Source organism: Scleropages formosus, chromosome 1 (genome assembly GCF_900964775.1).
Source record: "Scleropages formosus chromosome 1, fSclFor1.1, whole genome shotgun sequence".
NCBI classification, from domain to species: Eukaryota; Metazoa; Chordata; class Actinopteri; order Osteoglossiformes; family Osteoglossidae; genus Scleropages; species Scleropages formosus.
In genome coordinates, this window is record NC_041806.1 from 52,075,108 (window position 1) to 52,088,959 (window position 13,852).

The following is a 13,852-nucleotide window of genomic DNA, read 5'->3' on the forward strand; positions in this document are numbered from 1 at the left end:
TGTCCTGCACTCTGGGCAACGAAGCAGCACTGGTGAAAAGCGACTCGTTAGCGAGAACAAAACCTTTGCAGTCGGTGACGGCGGCGCGTCGCCAACTCTCTTATTTCAGGGTTTCAGTCTGAAGAATCTCTTCCAGACTCTCCAGAAGTGCGGGTTTCCTTCCAGGAAAACTTACAAAAAAAAAAAAAAAAAAAAGAAAAAAAGAGAAGCAGGGAACCCTCTAATTTTCCTAAAGCAGCGAAGGCAATAAATAACAGCGAGCAGAAGATTCTCAACGACAAAACCAACATCTGGCATCATCAGTTTCAGAAATGTTAAAAAGACTGAATATTATAAAACACATATGGACTAAATCTATACATACACACACACACACACACACACACACATACAAAAATAACCAGTCTTCATTTATTTCATACGTGTATATATTTTACACTGTATATCTATAACACACACACACACACACACACACACACACACACACACACAATGTGCTTCCCATAATGTGTGGGCCATTTATCTGTGCGTGTGTGTGTGCGTGGGGGGGGGGGGGGGGGTCAGAAAGCGTCTCCAGCTGACTCAGCCGATTCTAAAGATATCCGGCTGGCAGGAAGGTGTCGCTCCGTCACTCTGCCACCGCGACGTCACTCATTACGCCGGAAAGATGTCGAGAATGAAACGTTTCTGCGCAGTTATGAATCCGTCCATCTAGTCGTCGTATTTCATACACCGTGGCTCCGCTTTTCCAGTCAAACAAACAGTCGTGAGAGTTTTTATGCCCTCGCTATGTTCTACACGCAGCGCCTTCACTTCTACTCTTGGTGGGTATTACAGTGGTAAAAAGTCTCCATGGTCATGTTATTGAAAAGTGTCACATTACAGGAAATGAGCAGCAAAGGGCGTCTTCAGGGAGAGGAAACAGCTTCACACTCTTGTCATTTTTCTATTATTATTGATACTTTCTAACCCTTACTTTTAATACACACACACACACACACACACACACAAAAGGTAAAGTATTTTAAATATGATCTGTGAAATATACAGAGGCGCATATAAACATTGTATACGAGTGTGCGACACATTAAGTATATTTTTTGTGAACATTACATTTATCAGACACTCTCTCTGTCACTCACACACTACGGGTGAATCTGAACAGCATGTCTTTGGAGTGTGGGAGGAAACCAGAGCACCCGGAGGAAACCCACGCGGACGGGGAGGACGTGCAAACTCCACACAGACTGAGCGGGGGGATCGAATTCCACTCCATCTGGAGCCACAGTATCGCATCACTGGGGTGTGAAGATGGAGATGAGGCTAGATAATAGTTTGCCGTCAATTGTTAAAGCAATAATTAAGGTTAAAAATGAACATCATCTTTGTAAAAGTAGAAAAACATTGTTAACTGATCTCCAACACGAAAAAGTTAATGCATTTTAGATACGAAGTCTTATTGGAAATGAATCCGACAGCATTATCCTCACGCTGTGCCCATGACCTTCAGCACATAACTGTCCTCCTGTGAACAGGAATCATGTGCAGAAGTGATGAACAATGAACATCCCACCAAACCCAACGTTTCCATGCAGGTTATGAATATGAAATAATTTGTCTGATTCTACACCCTGAGGGAACGCGCTGTGCACTCAAGCGTCCCGTCCACGATACCGCGTCTACACCGGTAAGTACACTCATTTTTACCTGCTCTTACTGCGCGCAACGGAGATTTCGGTAAAAGATGAGTCGTTTCTTCCAGCGCTACTCGAAACGGGACCATTGAGATGAAGGTCGTGGTCATTTTTATGGGGGAAAATCTGAGTTCTGCGTTATAATTATCCTGGAAAGGGGGGTGAAAAAGTGACCTCGGTAAAAATGGACCCTGTACTGACACTTTACTGTGATTACACAGATTTTTACACATGAAAATACTTTTTTTTTGCATATTTTTTCCACGAGGGTCGCTGGAAAGAACACGAGATTGTGTATATAACGTGACACACACACACACACACACACACACACACTTACTCATATTGCTGATGCTTCCCTCCAAAGCGACTTACACTGATTTACCCATTCATACAGCAAGGTCATTTTTACTGTTTCGATACTTCGATCGAACAGGAGGTGGGATTCAAACCCAGGTCGGGCTCTAACCACTACACCCCCTACTGGCCCAACTCATTTCATGCTGATAAAGTTGCCTTTGCTATGAGGGGAAAGCAAACTGAAAAGTGACCCTGTTTACTCTGATTTTACCCTGATCCTGTCCTTGAGCCCTCGAGCGTGCGTGTGTGCGCGCGCGCGCAAAGGCTACAGCGATGCACCCGGTGGGAGCAGCTGAGCCGAGGAGACGGCGGAGCTGCGGGCCATACGGTGGACGAGGTGTGACTCAGCACCATGTGCATCACCATCCTTCTGAGTCACGAGAGACAACAACAGCGTGTGGTGGTGGGGGCGGGGGGACTAGTTAGTGACAGGGCTGTGATTAACCCCATACCCCCCCACAAACCTGCTCTTAAACCACAAACAGGCCGACGAACGAGGCACCAGAAGGCATCTCTGGCACTTATAGAAGAAGAGTCCGGAACAGTTTGGTCCAGAGGAGACGGGAAGTTCTATTCTACTAGAACTTCTCAAAGTAGCAGAAATACATAATAATGATGATAATAAGAAGATGCTGGGTTTAAGAGCAGCGGGGGGGCAGGTCGGCCCAGGTTCGAGGGAATGAACGACTCAGATGTCTCCCCTTCTGGAAGCTTCACTCGAGCAGTAATGCTCACGTGGTACAAAAGAGCCCCGGACTCTTTCCACTGGGATTAATACGGCTCATCCAGTCATTCCGTGTGGAGCCAGCAGGGGGCGCAGTGGTTACAGTGCCAGGGCTCGCAGTGCCAGGGCTCTTCCTCTGTTCATCAACCAACTGAACAAACGATGTTGTGGCAAGAGCTGCCACCTCTGCAGGTTCGAATCCCACCTCACTCGACGTGAAGTGATACAGTAAAAGTTACCCTGCTGTGTAAATGGGAAAATCCTACTCAACTCACTACCGCAGAAGTGAGTTTATGGAATGAATGAAGTAAACGAGGCCAATTTACCCTGTTGACGCAGTATGAACTGACAGTGATAGACAGTGTCGCATAAACCTTCCACCCACTTACTGGTTCTTTTGTTGCTCTTACCACGTTTACTGTGGTTACTGGGAGTTTGTCCGGCGCAGTAAAGTTCTCTGTTTTTAGGAACAAGTCGACGTTCATAAAGTGCGTTTTTGTCCTCGACTGTGGATTCGATGTGTGTCTCTAACACGATAACCCTTTTACTGTATTGTACTGTATTCCCCTCATTGAAACACAAATGTCAAATTTCACATAAAAGCGGGACTTTAGTGACAAAAATTAAACAAAATTGGGAGCGTTGCCCTTTAGGAAAACAAACAAACTGGAGCCCAAGCGGCATCCGGGTTGGAACAGCTGCCCGTCGCGTCTTTCCAGCACTTTCTAACAGCTGCTCTCCATTTGGGGACAGATGGGCCCCGGGTGGACACTGGGCAGCTGTCCATCATTTACATTTATTCATTGAGCTGACGCTTTTCTCCAAAGTGACTTGCAATGCTAAGATTACAATTATTTACCCATTTATAGAACTGGGTAATTTTACTGGAGCAATTCAGGGTAAGTACCTTGCTCAAGGGTACTGCAGTTGGAGGTGGGGAATCGAACCTGCAGCCTTTGGGTCCAAAGGCAGTCGCTCTAACCACTACACTACCAGCTGTCCCATTAAACTCCACCCCACCCCCTACCATGATTTCACCACGATTTCACCAGCTCACAGCACTTCATTCATTGAAACGTCCTCCGTGGAGAGTAAACCGTGAGCAGTAACACACAGCGTCGTCCCGTAACATGCATCAGTTCCTCTGTCCACGTGTGTATTGAGGTGGGACTGATGACAGTACGCGAGTCAGCGTGAAATCACAGTTACGAACACACACACACAGGCCTGGTGTTGCGACGCTTCCTCTCCACCCCCAAGTTTCTCTTCTAGCATCCATTAGGAAAAGAGGTACGGACGATTAATAATGTTGTTATATATTATATTATGTGCCTAAATGCTTTTTCAGTTTTTATTTATAAAAGAGAAAAATTAAAGATTCACCGTTTCACTGTTGATACTTTTTCTTCCAGGCCCCTCGCTCCAGATGGTGGGTCGGGACCCCGCGGAGCGCAAGTCCTGGGTCTGCGGGGAACAGTAATTTACCGAGTAAAGCGTTTGCGGGAATTTCGCTCCCGAAGGCTCCGGCGCACGGAAAACATTTCATCGTTTTTGAAAATGCGCATTTCTTTAAGGAAACGTGCCGTGACGGTGGGCGCGGGGCGGCAGGAGGAGGAAGACAAAGCCTCAAAGGCCAAGTGTCACATTGAAATAAAAATCATTTCAGAAATTAAAGCGCACGGCATCGGCGTCGCTCCCTCCGGGCCGCGAAAACCTGGAGCGATTTAACGCTGAACCGGAACGAATAAGGGTGGACTGACAGCACGGCCTCCGTCTTTCACGCGTCAACCTGAGAAACGGATGGAAAAGCTCGACTTCCTCCGAACGGGAGCCGTTTATTAGCACGCTTTTCATTTCGTCGACCTATATTCTGCGAAAAGGGCCCAAGAACACCGCAGGCTCGGCCCCGCGGCCTGTCGAAGTGTGTCAGCGGGAGCGGGGGGAGGAGGAGGGGCTGCCCCTGGGGGTCTGCTCTAACCCCCCTCCGCGCATCATGACAGCGGAGCGAGTCGGGTCCTCGCTCATCCCTCTGAATCTGGTCAAAGAGCTCAGGGGTACATCATCATCATCATCAATACTTTATTTAGCCGACACATTCATCCAAGGTGACTTACATTGATAAAATTATGCAAAGCAATTTTTGTGCATATATACTGTATATGTCAAGAAACACATTGCAGGAAAGATACATAAGAGTAATAACTAAGAGCAAAAGCAAACAACTAAAGAAGGGAATGAATAATTAATGGGGGGGGGGGGCTGCCTTCCAATTCTGCATTCCAAAAAAAATTCACAAGTCAGGTTCTGAGAATTGGAAGCTTCAAAAATCACACAGAACCCCAATAAAAATTCCCAATCAATTTTTTTTTTTTTTTTGACAGTGACGCATCCTAAACGCATCTCCTGCAGCTATTAAAAATAAAAACTGGAGATCAGCCCGACGACGCATTTTAAGCGAGTAATAAAGAACACGTCTGCATGAATATCTCATTTCTGATGAGGCCACCATTAGAAATCGCTGCCTCTTTTACATTTATTAATTTCTCACACGCTTTTCTCCAAAGTGACTTACAATGTTAGCAAACTTACCCTGTTTTAATCATTTATACAGTACGGTCATCTTTACTGTATCACTTCAGGGTAAGTACAGCAGGAGATGGGATTCAAACCCGGGTCCTTTGACCGAAAAGCAGCAGCTCTAAGCACTACGCCCCCTGCTGGCCTCCTGCCCGCTGTTCTCTCCCGCCGCTGCAGACCATTTATCATGGACATTAGCAACGAACTCGTCATGTTCATTTCACAGAGTGGCGTCACGTGGTTCTCCGCTAATTCTCCCTCACCTGGATCCGTCTGTCGCCTCATCTCATTAGGAGCAGGTTGGCATCGCCATGGCAACCAGGGAGGAGGCTTCCCTTCTTCCAACGTCCTGAACCAAAGCGCTGCTGCCCGTCCAAATCGGTTGCCTCCGGCTTCCCCTCTGTGCGTGACGGAGGTTGCCATGCCAACCACGGGGTCCGCCTGCACCAGGGCACCTGTCCCAGCAGACGCGTGACAGCAGCGGCCACCGGGGGCGCTCTCTGCGCTTCCTCGCCAATTCTTACCTTGTTTACACCTGTCTAACCTCAGGGGGGTTTTAAAGTTTTGTCATACAGGGCATCAGGGGGCAGTTAGAGCTTCTGCCTTTACACACAAAGGACCCAAGTTTGAATCCCAGTTCAGTATGAGTTGGAAATGGGTGGGGGGTATAAACTTTAATTGTGTCATACAGACATATAGAGGGTATGCAACGGTGTTGCATCTCAGAGCTCTTTTAAAGGAGTAATACTCTGTAGGAGAAAACTTGAAGAACTAGACAAAAGAAAAATGGGGAAGTGCTACATGTAGCACAGACCTACTTACAAAGTCTCCAGATTTCCAAAAATTACCCTGAATAACAAGATACTGGGTCCCTGTTGCTTCGTTTGACAATTTTTGGTATTTTCTACTGATAAAAAGGACTTTTAAATGAAATTTGTGACGTCATGGTTTAAGACGGCACTCATGTTGCATCACTGAAATTTTTTTAATAGTACTATATTTCATGTTAATTTATTGTCCACCCGTCCATGAGACAGGTATCAGAACGCTTCCATATGACTATGAAAATTTAAGCAAATTACCCCACAAAGCTTTCGACAATTAAGTGTCCAGCCTTAAAACAACCTAATTGATTATTTTCCAAATTTTTAAACAAGTGTTACAATGAGTTCCCACCCCACTTGGACAACAAATTCAGCTTTTGATGGGCCTGACTTATTACTGCTCTTCATGCTTCATAAAGTTAACAGGGAAAATATCAGACAAGGAGAAGACACCATTAATGCAAATTTATTGCAAGAGAGAAGTCAGAAAGCCTGCAGGAGACACACCAACATGTGGCGGCAAATAAAATTCCAGCAGTCAAAAATCAACTGTGTAAAAGTTAACCAACCGCCTGCTGCCTCCGGTTTGCACCGCGGTACAAGACAAAAGACGAGCAACAATGTGACTGAAGCACTTTGTTTTTATTTCTCATTAACTTGTTTTCCAAACACTGACATGACCCACAAACCACGTGGTGTCAGTCGTTTGGATGAAGTGACAAAGTTTGGAAATATTCTGATCAACACTTGCTGCGAGATATGCCATTCACTTTGGAAACAGCCTCTCAAATTAATTATAATAATGAATACATAAGTGACAGGCTGGACTTTGTTTATTCAGTGTCATACCGGGCCAGGCTCACTAAAACCTCATATCTCCAGGTTGCTCTGTTTTAATCGCTCTCACACACACACACACACACACACACAACATTGTAAAAAAAAAAAAAAAAAAAAAACAGTGGACATATTTCCAACCAAATCCTCACCAGACAGACTCACGACACCAGTCTATATGAAGAGCTCATATTAAAACCTCCTTCTATAAAACCTACACAAAAACAGTTAATCTTATAACAAGCACGAGATGGGGGGGGGGGGGGGGGATGTTTAAAAGTCACAATGTAGAATGCTCTATTTCACAATCATGAAATGTCACATATTCCAAACTCAAGAAGCCTGCATAAAAATACATGTTTGAGATGGGGACAAAACAGCTCTCTCACACACACACACACACACACACACACACACACACACACACACGATGATGAGATATGACACTGGAGAAACGTACCGTTTAGATTTAATTACCGTATGTTTGCTCTGACCAAAAACCACATGTAACAGATCACATTTCTTCCAACACTTCTTGTCAACTGCAACCCTCCAAATCTCACACACTGTACCCCCGCCCCCCAAACACCATAAACAATTCATTTGTAACAATACGATTCACAGCAGTGACAGAGCTGAACAAGGTCAGTGAAAAATTGCACAAAATGAGTCATAATCATACAAATGAATAACACTAGAGTAAACCAGCTGGCAACAGCCAGACAAAGAGGGGAAAATAAACCTCTGTGGGATATTCTACACTCTGGTGACAGGACCTGGCTGGATGCCAAGTGTGACAATAAATGAATGAATGAATGAATGAATGAATGAATAAGCAGCACAGCTCTCACTACTGATGGACATACAGAGGTTATAATCCAAGGTCCTCCAAGCCCACCAAGGTTGCTGGTGGTCAAGGGCAAACTTTCAAAAATAAAAAAAAAAAACAAAATTATGGAGCATCCAGAGGTCACAAACACCGAGTTCTGTAGCACAGTTAAGACAGACAAACGGTCACATTTCACACTTGCTGTCGCGTTGAAATCACTATCATTTTTACCAGAGGGAGGGGGGAAAAACACGCGCACGTGGCTCCATTAATCGCGGGGGCGGGGCTTTACGACCACGTGACTGACAGGTCGGTCACTGCAGTGTGACAAACTGCGACAAACAAAAGCCGACTTTTGAAAACCACTTTAACGTTACAGTATGTCAGTAATCTGCAAATGAACACGTTTCAAGAAGTTTAGATTAAAAAAAAGCTTTTAGTTTTTGTGTGCAAGCTTGAGTGTGATGAATTAGTCGTACAATAATATATATATATATATATATATGGTGTAAAACTCGAAGAAGAAACCTGCACGAAAGAGCCACCGGGCTGCTCAATTTAAGCCCTTTCCCATACTGGAACACTTTTTGTGTTGAAAGTTGAGTGATTTTTGGCAATTCGGGTTCATTTCGTCCTTGTATGCACGTCACAATTTTTAAGTCAAGTCAAGAACATCTCATTCTCAGCCTCACTGTCCGCTCGAATCATCATCATCATCATCATCATCATCATGTCCCTGACCGGCTTGCTTGGCCCAAGTCTGTCAAGTATTAAGTGTGCAGATTGACAAAAAGTGAAAGAACTCGCTCGAATTTAAAACTGTGTCTGTCTCTGACACATATACATGATTATAATATAATAATTTATATATGATAACCAGTTCAGAGCAGCTCGGAACGAGCCGGCAGCGCCACAAAACAAACAAACAAAAACAAACAACCACGAACGAACCATCTGCGAGATCGACACCGGCATCATCACGACTTTGGAGAAAAAAAAAAAAAGGCCACAGCGAACAATCGGTTTCGCTCATCATGCGGCGGCGCTGAAACATACGGTTTCGAGAGCTTTTAACTTAAGGCCACACACACACAGAACAAACGTCCCGCCACCCAGAGCCCCGCGAGCGCAGCGCGCACAACGACGACGTTCCCCTCGAAGAGCAAGAGCGGCGGACACGCGCCTCGCCGAATCGCCACGGCGCCCCCTGGGGGCCCGGAGGACACGTGGCAAGAGTCCACGTCCCGAACACGGAGAAACAGCAGGCGGCGTGTAGAGAAACGGGAGAAAAGGCACGCGCCCGGGGGGACAGCAGCACCGCGCGCGCCGCCTTCCTCGCGCACGGACTATGGCGAACGGAGATTTGATGGTGACCCGCCGGTGAGTTCTTTTAAAACACGAGATGCCCCCCCTCCTCCTCCTCCTCCTCCTCCTCCCCCGCGGCCGCCGCTCGACAGCCTCTTTCACCACCACCACCACCAGCTCCACGGTACGGACACCCCACCCGGAGCCCTCTGCCCTCCCTCCCCACCTCGCAGTGCAGCGCCGCCCCGCGCTCCACACACAACCCAGCGCCTCTCCGGCAGCCGCACACAACACACAGGAAGCAGGGGAAAAGGAGCACAAAAAAAAAACCCCAGATCACAAACCTTGCATCACCAGCTTCGCTTTTTCAAATCCAGAATATGCTGCTGCTTCGGTAAAATATGCAGCAGAGGGGACGGTGGCCAATCATGGGGCTGCAGAGCAGAGCGCCAGCCAATGGAAGGCGGCCGCCTTTGGAAGGCGTCCAACCACGTCTTAGCTCATTAGTCAAGCGGACTGCGAAAGAGAGTGGAGGGGGCGGAGCTACGGCAGTACAGGAAAACAGAGGGGAACACCCAGGGGAGGGGGGGGTCACTACACTCATACACATATGTACATATATCATCATAATCTCAGAAGGGTAAAAAAACTGTGCACGAGGTCATTTCTGCATGTTAATCATGACAACACAGACGACTGATTTACTTTGCCTAATAAAAACAACTGTACCTTTTTTTTTTTTTTAAAAAATTTTTCAAAGGCTGTTCCTGAAACTCTGAGGGAGGGAAAAAAAAAAGTTTTTTTTCAGTTTCAGTTGAGTTGCGCTCAGAGCACTAGTCTCATTGCGGTCCAATGCAAAGGCCCGGTGCAAAAGTTCTATTGCGCTGAAGATACTGCAAACACACGTGGTACGACTGTGGTACGTATGGCTCTTGTACACAGAGCATAAAACATACATTAAATATCAATACTTTGTGTTCTGGGCCAACATACCTTCTGAACAGTTTGCAGTTTTTTCCAGGAAAAAAACACCTTTTGACTTGGCTTCATTCATGTAATAATAGCAGACAGTAGGGGGCGCAGAGGTTAGAGGTTCCTTCATGCACCTGAAGGACACGGGTTCGAATCTCACCTCCTGCTGCAGTACCCTTGATCAAGATACTTAACCTGAACTGTTACAGAAAACTTTAGCCAGCGGTATAAATGGGTAAATCAGGGTAAGTCACCTTGTAGAAAGGTGTGAGGTTAGTGTGTGTCGCTCTCTCTCTCTCTCTCGTTCTGTCACCCAACCTCTGCGAGGGAGGAGGAGATGGGAGAAGAACGAGGGCAGAAGAAATTAAATAAAAGCTGAACGCGAATGAAGGCTCTTTGTGCACCAGAGTCTCTTTCAAATGAAGCATGACATTAGCTAAAGGGGCTTTGCTACTTGACGTGTGTGTGTGTGTGTGTGTGTGTGTGTGTGTGCGCGCGCACAAGCAGCTGTGGTCGGCTGCTGAAGCGAGAAGCTGGGTCACCACATCCCTGGACCGCGGGGAATGAACGGCCTTCATTTGGGGGGGGGGGCAGCTGCAGTTTTCATCCCCGGTCTTTCAGTGGAATAATAATAATAATAATAATAATAATAATAAATACTATTATAAGCTCAGTCTTCAAGTGCTGCTCATCATATCAATTCAGCACCAGGTGACCCTAAAGTCAACATGAAACTCGAAATGAACTCATTTTTCCTCCAGTCCAAATTACAAATTTTCCAAGACATGAACATTTTTCCCGTTTATTCATTCTTAACTGTTTCCTTCCCTGATCTTTTTTCAAATAAAACCCATTTTTGAGGAGCGAGCATCCTTTTGTCCCCACCCCCTTTCTCATGTGTCCAGCTGAGAGACGTGACTAAAACACTTCAAAACCTGCCAACGATCGGCGCTGAATAGCACTTTGAGGAGACGACATATTTTGTTTAGATTCATAAAGAAAGTGTCAATTTTAATGTGCCTTAAAGTGAATATGAACATTTAAAAAGTTCAAAGAATTTAAAAGTATGTGTTTGGTGTTTCTTTTGTATTATAGCGCTGTATATATGAGACAGACACACACTCGCACACACACTCGTGTGTTCCCAGGTCGAAAGGCCTGCGCACCGGAGCGGTCACTTTGACCGAAAAGAGCACGCGCTCCGTCCTGCTGCGGGCGCGAGAGCTGCATGCTGGGAACACGGTGCTGTCAGGACCCTCCTTATTTCCCAGAGGCCCGAGCTCTGAAGTGAACCCCACGTGCACGTGGTTGGTGAGGGAGGCCGGAAGCGGGAGGCAGCACAAAAGCGCGACGCTCCCATCGCGTGGCCTGGGCGGGGAGTGCAGGACGAGGCGCATGAGCCCCCCTTTCCTGCTTAACATCTGTTCACCAGCTGTTCCACAAACCATGTGACCTGATGTAAAACAGTGAACTTAACAGTGCACTTCAGGAAAGCCCTGGAGCTGTTTGGCACGACAATTTATTCTTTGTTTTTTCCCCCCTCGGGCATGATGGCGCAGCGGGTTTGGCCCATGCCGGCTCTTGGGTGGGTCTGGGGTTCGAGTCCCACTTGGGATGCCTTGTGATGGACTGGCATCCCGTCCTGGGTGTGTCCCCTCCAGCCTTACAGCCTGTGTTGAAGGGTTAGGCTCTGGCTTGCCATGATCCCGCTTGGGACAAGTGGTTTCAGTCAGTCAGTGGAAGCGTCGCAGTTAAAGCTACTGCCTTTTGTCCCAAAGGCTGTGGGTTTAAATCCCACCTCCAGCTGTAGTATCCCAGACCAAGGTACTGACCGTGAACTGCTCCAGTAAAATTACTCAGCTGTGTAAATGGGTAAGTAATTGTAAGTTCACTTGGAGAAAAGAAGCAGATACATGCAAATGGAGTGTAAGTGTGTTTATTACAGTTCAGCTTTTGGCGACTGCACTAACTGAGCGGTCATTCCAATAAACGACATGCTTTTTAATCAGCTTGAAGTGATAAAAGTAGTAATGTCATATTGAAATGAACAGTTTTACTTAAACTTTTTTTTAAGAAATTTAAAAATATTTTTATGTGGTGTATTTAGATTTGTATGCTTGCAAATGACTGAAAACATTGAAATAAAGGTTGTTTTAATCAAATTGTGTTTAATTCATTTAATTTAGTATGTGAGTGACAGAGAGAGTGTGTTCCACTGATGTATGGATGAGTGACCCATTGTAAGTAGTGTATCTAGCAGTGTAAGTCACCGCGGTGAATAAGGTGTGTGGTCTGATAACAGTATATAGAGCTCGTTGGAAGTCACTTTGGGAAAAAAGCGTCTGCTAAATAAATGAATGTAAATGTAAATTCCACCCCGTATCCCTTCACTGGGAAGAAAAATGACGGACGATCGAAATTAGAGGGATGACGATGGTGAGAAGAATATGGTGGATTTTTTTTTATATTTCTGTGTTTCCAAAAAACTTCTGCATTATGTATTCAGAGTTGTATGCTTTAATTTCATTTTAAAATATTTTTTTTTGTTTAATTTTAACCCTTTTGTTCACCTGAAAAACCAGCTTCTTCTTTCCTTTTTTGAAAATTGCTTAAAATGTAAAAAATAAAAAACAGCAGTGTGATATCCTGGAGTGTACAACTGTACAACACTCCAGTATCTGGTTACCTCAGGCCCATCCATTATATCTGTGGAGGGCAGCTCTGTGTGTGTGTGTGTGTGTGTGTGTGTGTCTGTCTGTCTGTCTGCATTTTAATACAAAATTAAATGAAGACACATTAAGATGAGCTATTTCTCCCAGCCAATGTGCCATACAGGTGGCTCAGAGCGCCGCTGGAACCCGACTGCATTCGTAAGAAGAACAAATGCGACACAGACATGATGTTCTCGTGCTGCAGGTTCGGACACGTCGCTCTATTCAGGGCGTAACAGAAAACACGGCGTTCTGTCTTTGCCGCTCCGCCGAACACAAACATCGGCCATCAGCGCCAGCGATAAGGCCTCCCTGCTGCCTCTCATCCGCAAATAATCTGAATGTGCTGTAAACTAAACTCAGCTCGGGGACAGCAGGGGGCGTAGTGGTTAGAGCTGGACCCGGGTTCGAATACCATCTCCTGCTGTAGCACCCTTGATCAAGGTACCTATGCTGCATTGATACTGTAAAATTTATCCTGCTGCTGTATAAATCAGTTCAAGTAGCTTTGTACAACATGTTACCTTGGGGAAAAGTGTAAATGTTACTTAAATTTGCTCGAGTAGCATTGCTGATGATCCCTGTTTCTGCGCTGCACAGTTCTGGTGTTCCTGCAGACATAGACTGACCTCAGCTGTTTATGTTAAGCCCTGTCAGGGACATCCCCCTTTTACGAAGAAACCCTGTCGCCTTGGCAACGAGGCATTAACAGTTTTTATCGCGCATGCGCACTCAGTGCTCTTCAGGGAAAAGACAGATTTTGTTACTAACATTCTCAAAAATTTGTATCGAAGTTTGTGTAATTGAAACTTTGCTATTTAAAAGTTCTCATTTTTTTGTATGTTTACTTTTCATCTAAAGACACCCCAGAGCGCCCACGTTCCAGTTAACGACCCAGGACAGGAGGAAGTTGGGAAATGCAGTTCTGGTCTCTTTTTATTTTTAACCGTAATTTTGTAAACACACCAGTTCTTATGGCCGCGAAAGCTCACAAAAACAGTGTTATCATAGCTGTATAA

At 45.6% G+C, this 13,852-nt stretch overlaps 1 protein-coding gene across 1 annotated transcript in view; it reads right to left on the reverse strand.

Annotated features, from left to right (window-relative positions):
* The window catches only part of ctbp1 (C-terminal binding protein 1), a 53,742-nt gene extending 44,197 nt beyond the window's left edge, over positions 1–9,545 (reverse strand). Inside the window, exon 1 of the mRNA XM_018730373.1 lies at positions 9,495–9,545. Within this exon, the coding sequence (XP_018585889.1) occupies positions 9,495–9,501 (7 nt within the window). The 5' untranslated portion in view covers positions 9,502–9,545. The remainder of the gene's footprint in view (positions 1–9,494) is intronic.
* Between the last annotated feature and the right edge of the window lie 4,307 nt (positions 9,546–13,852).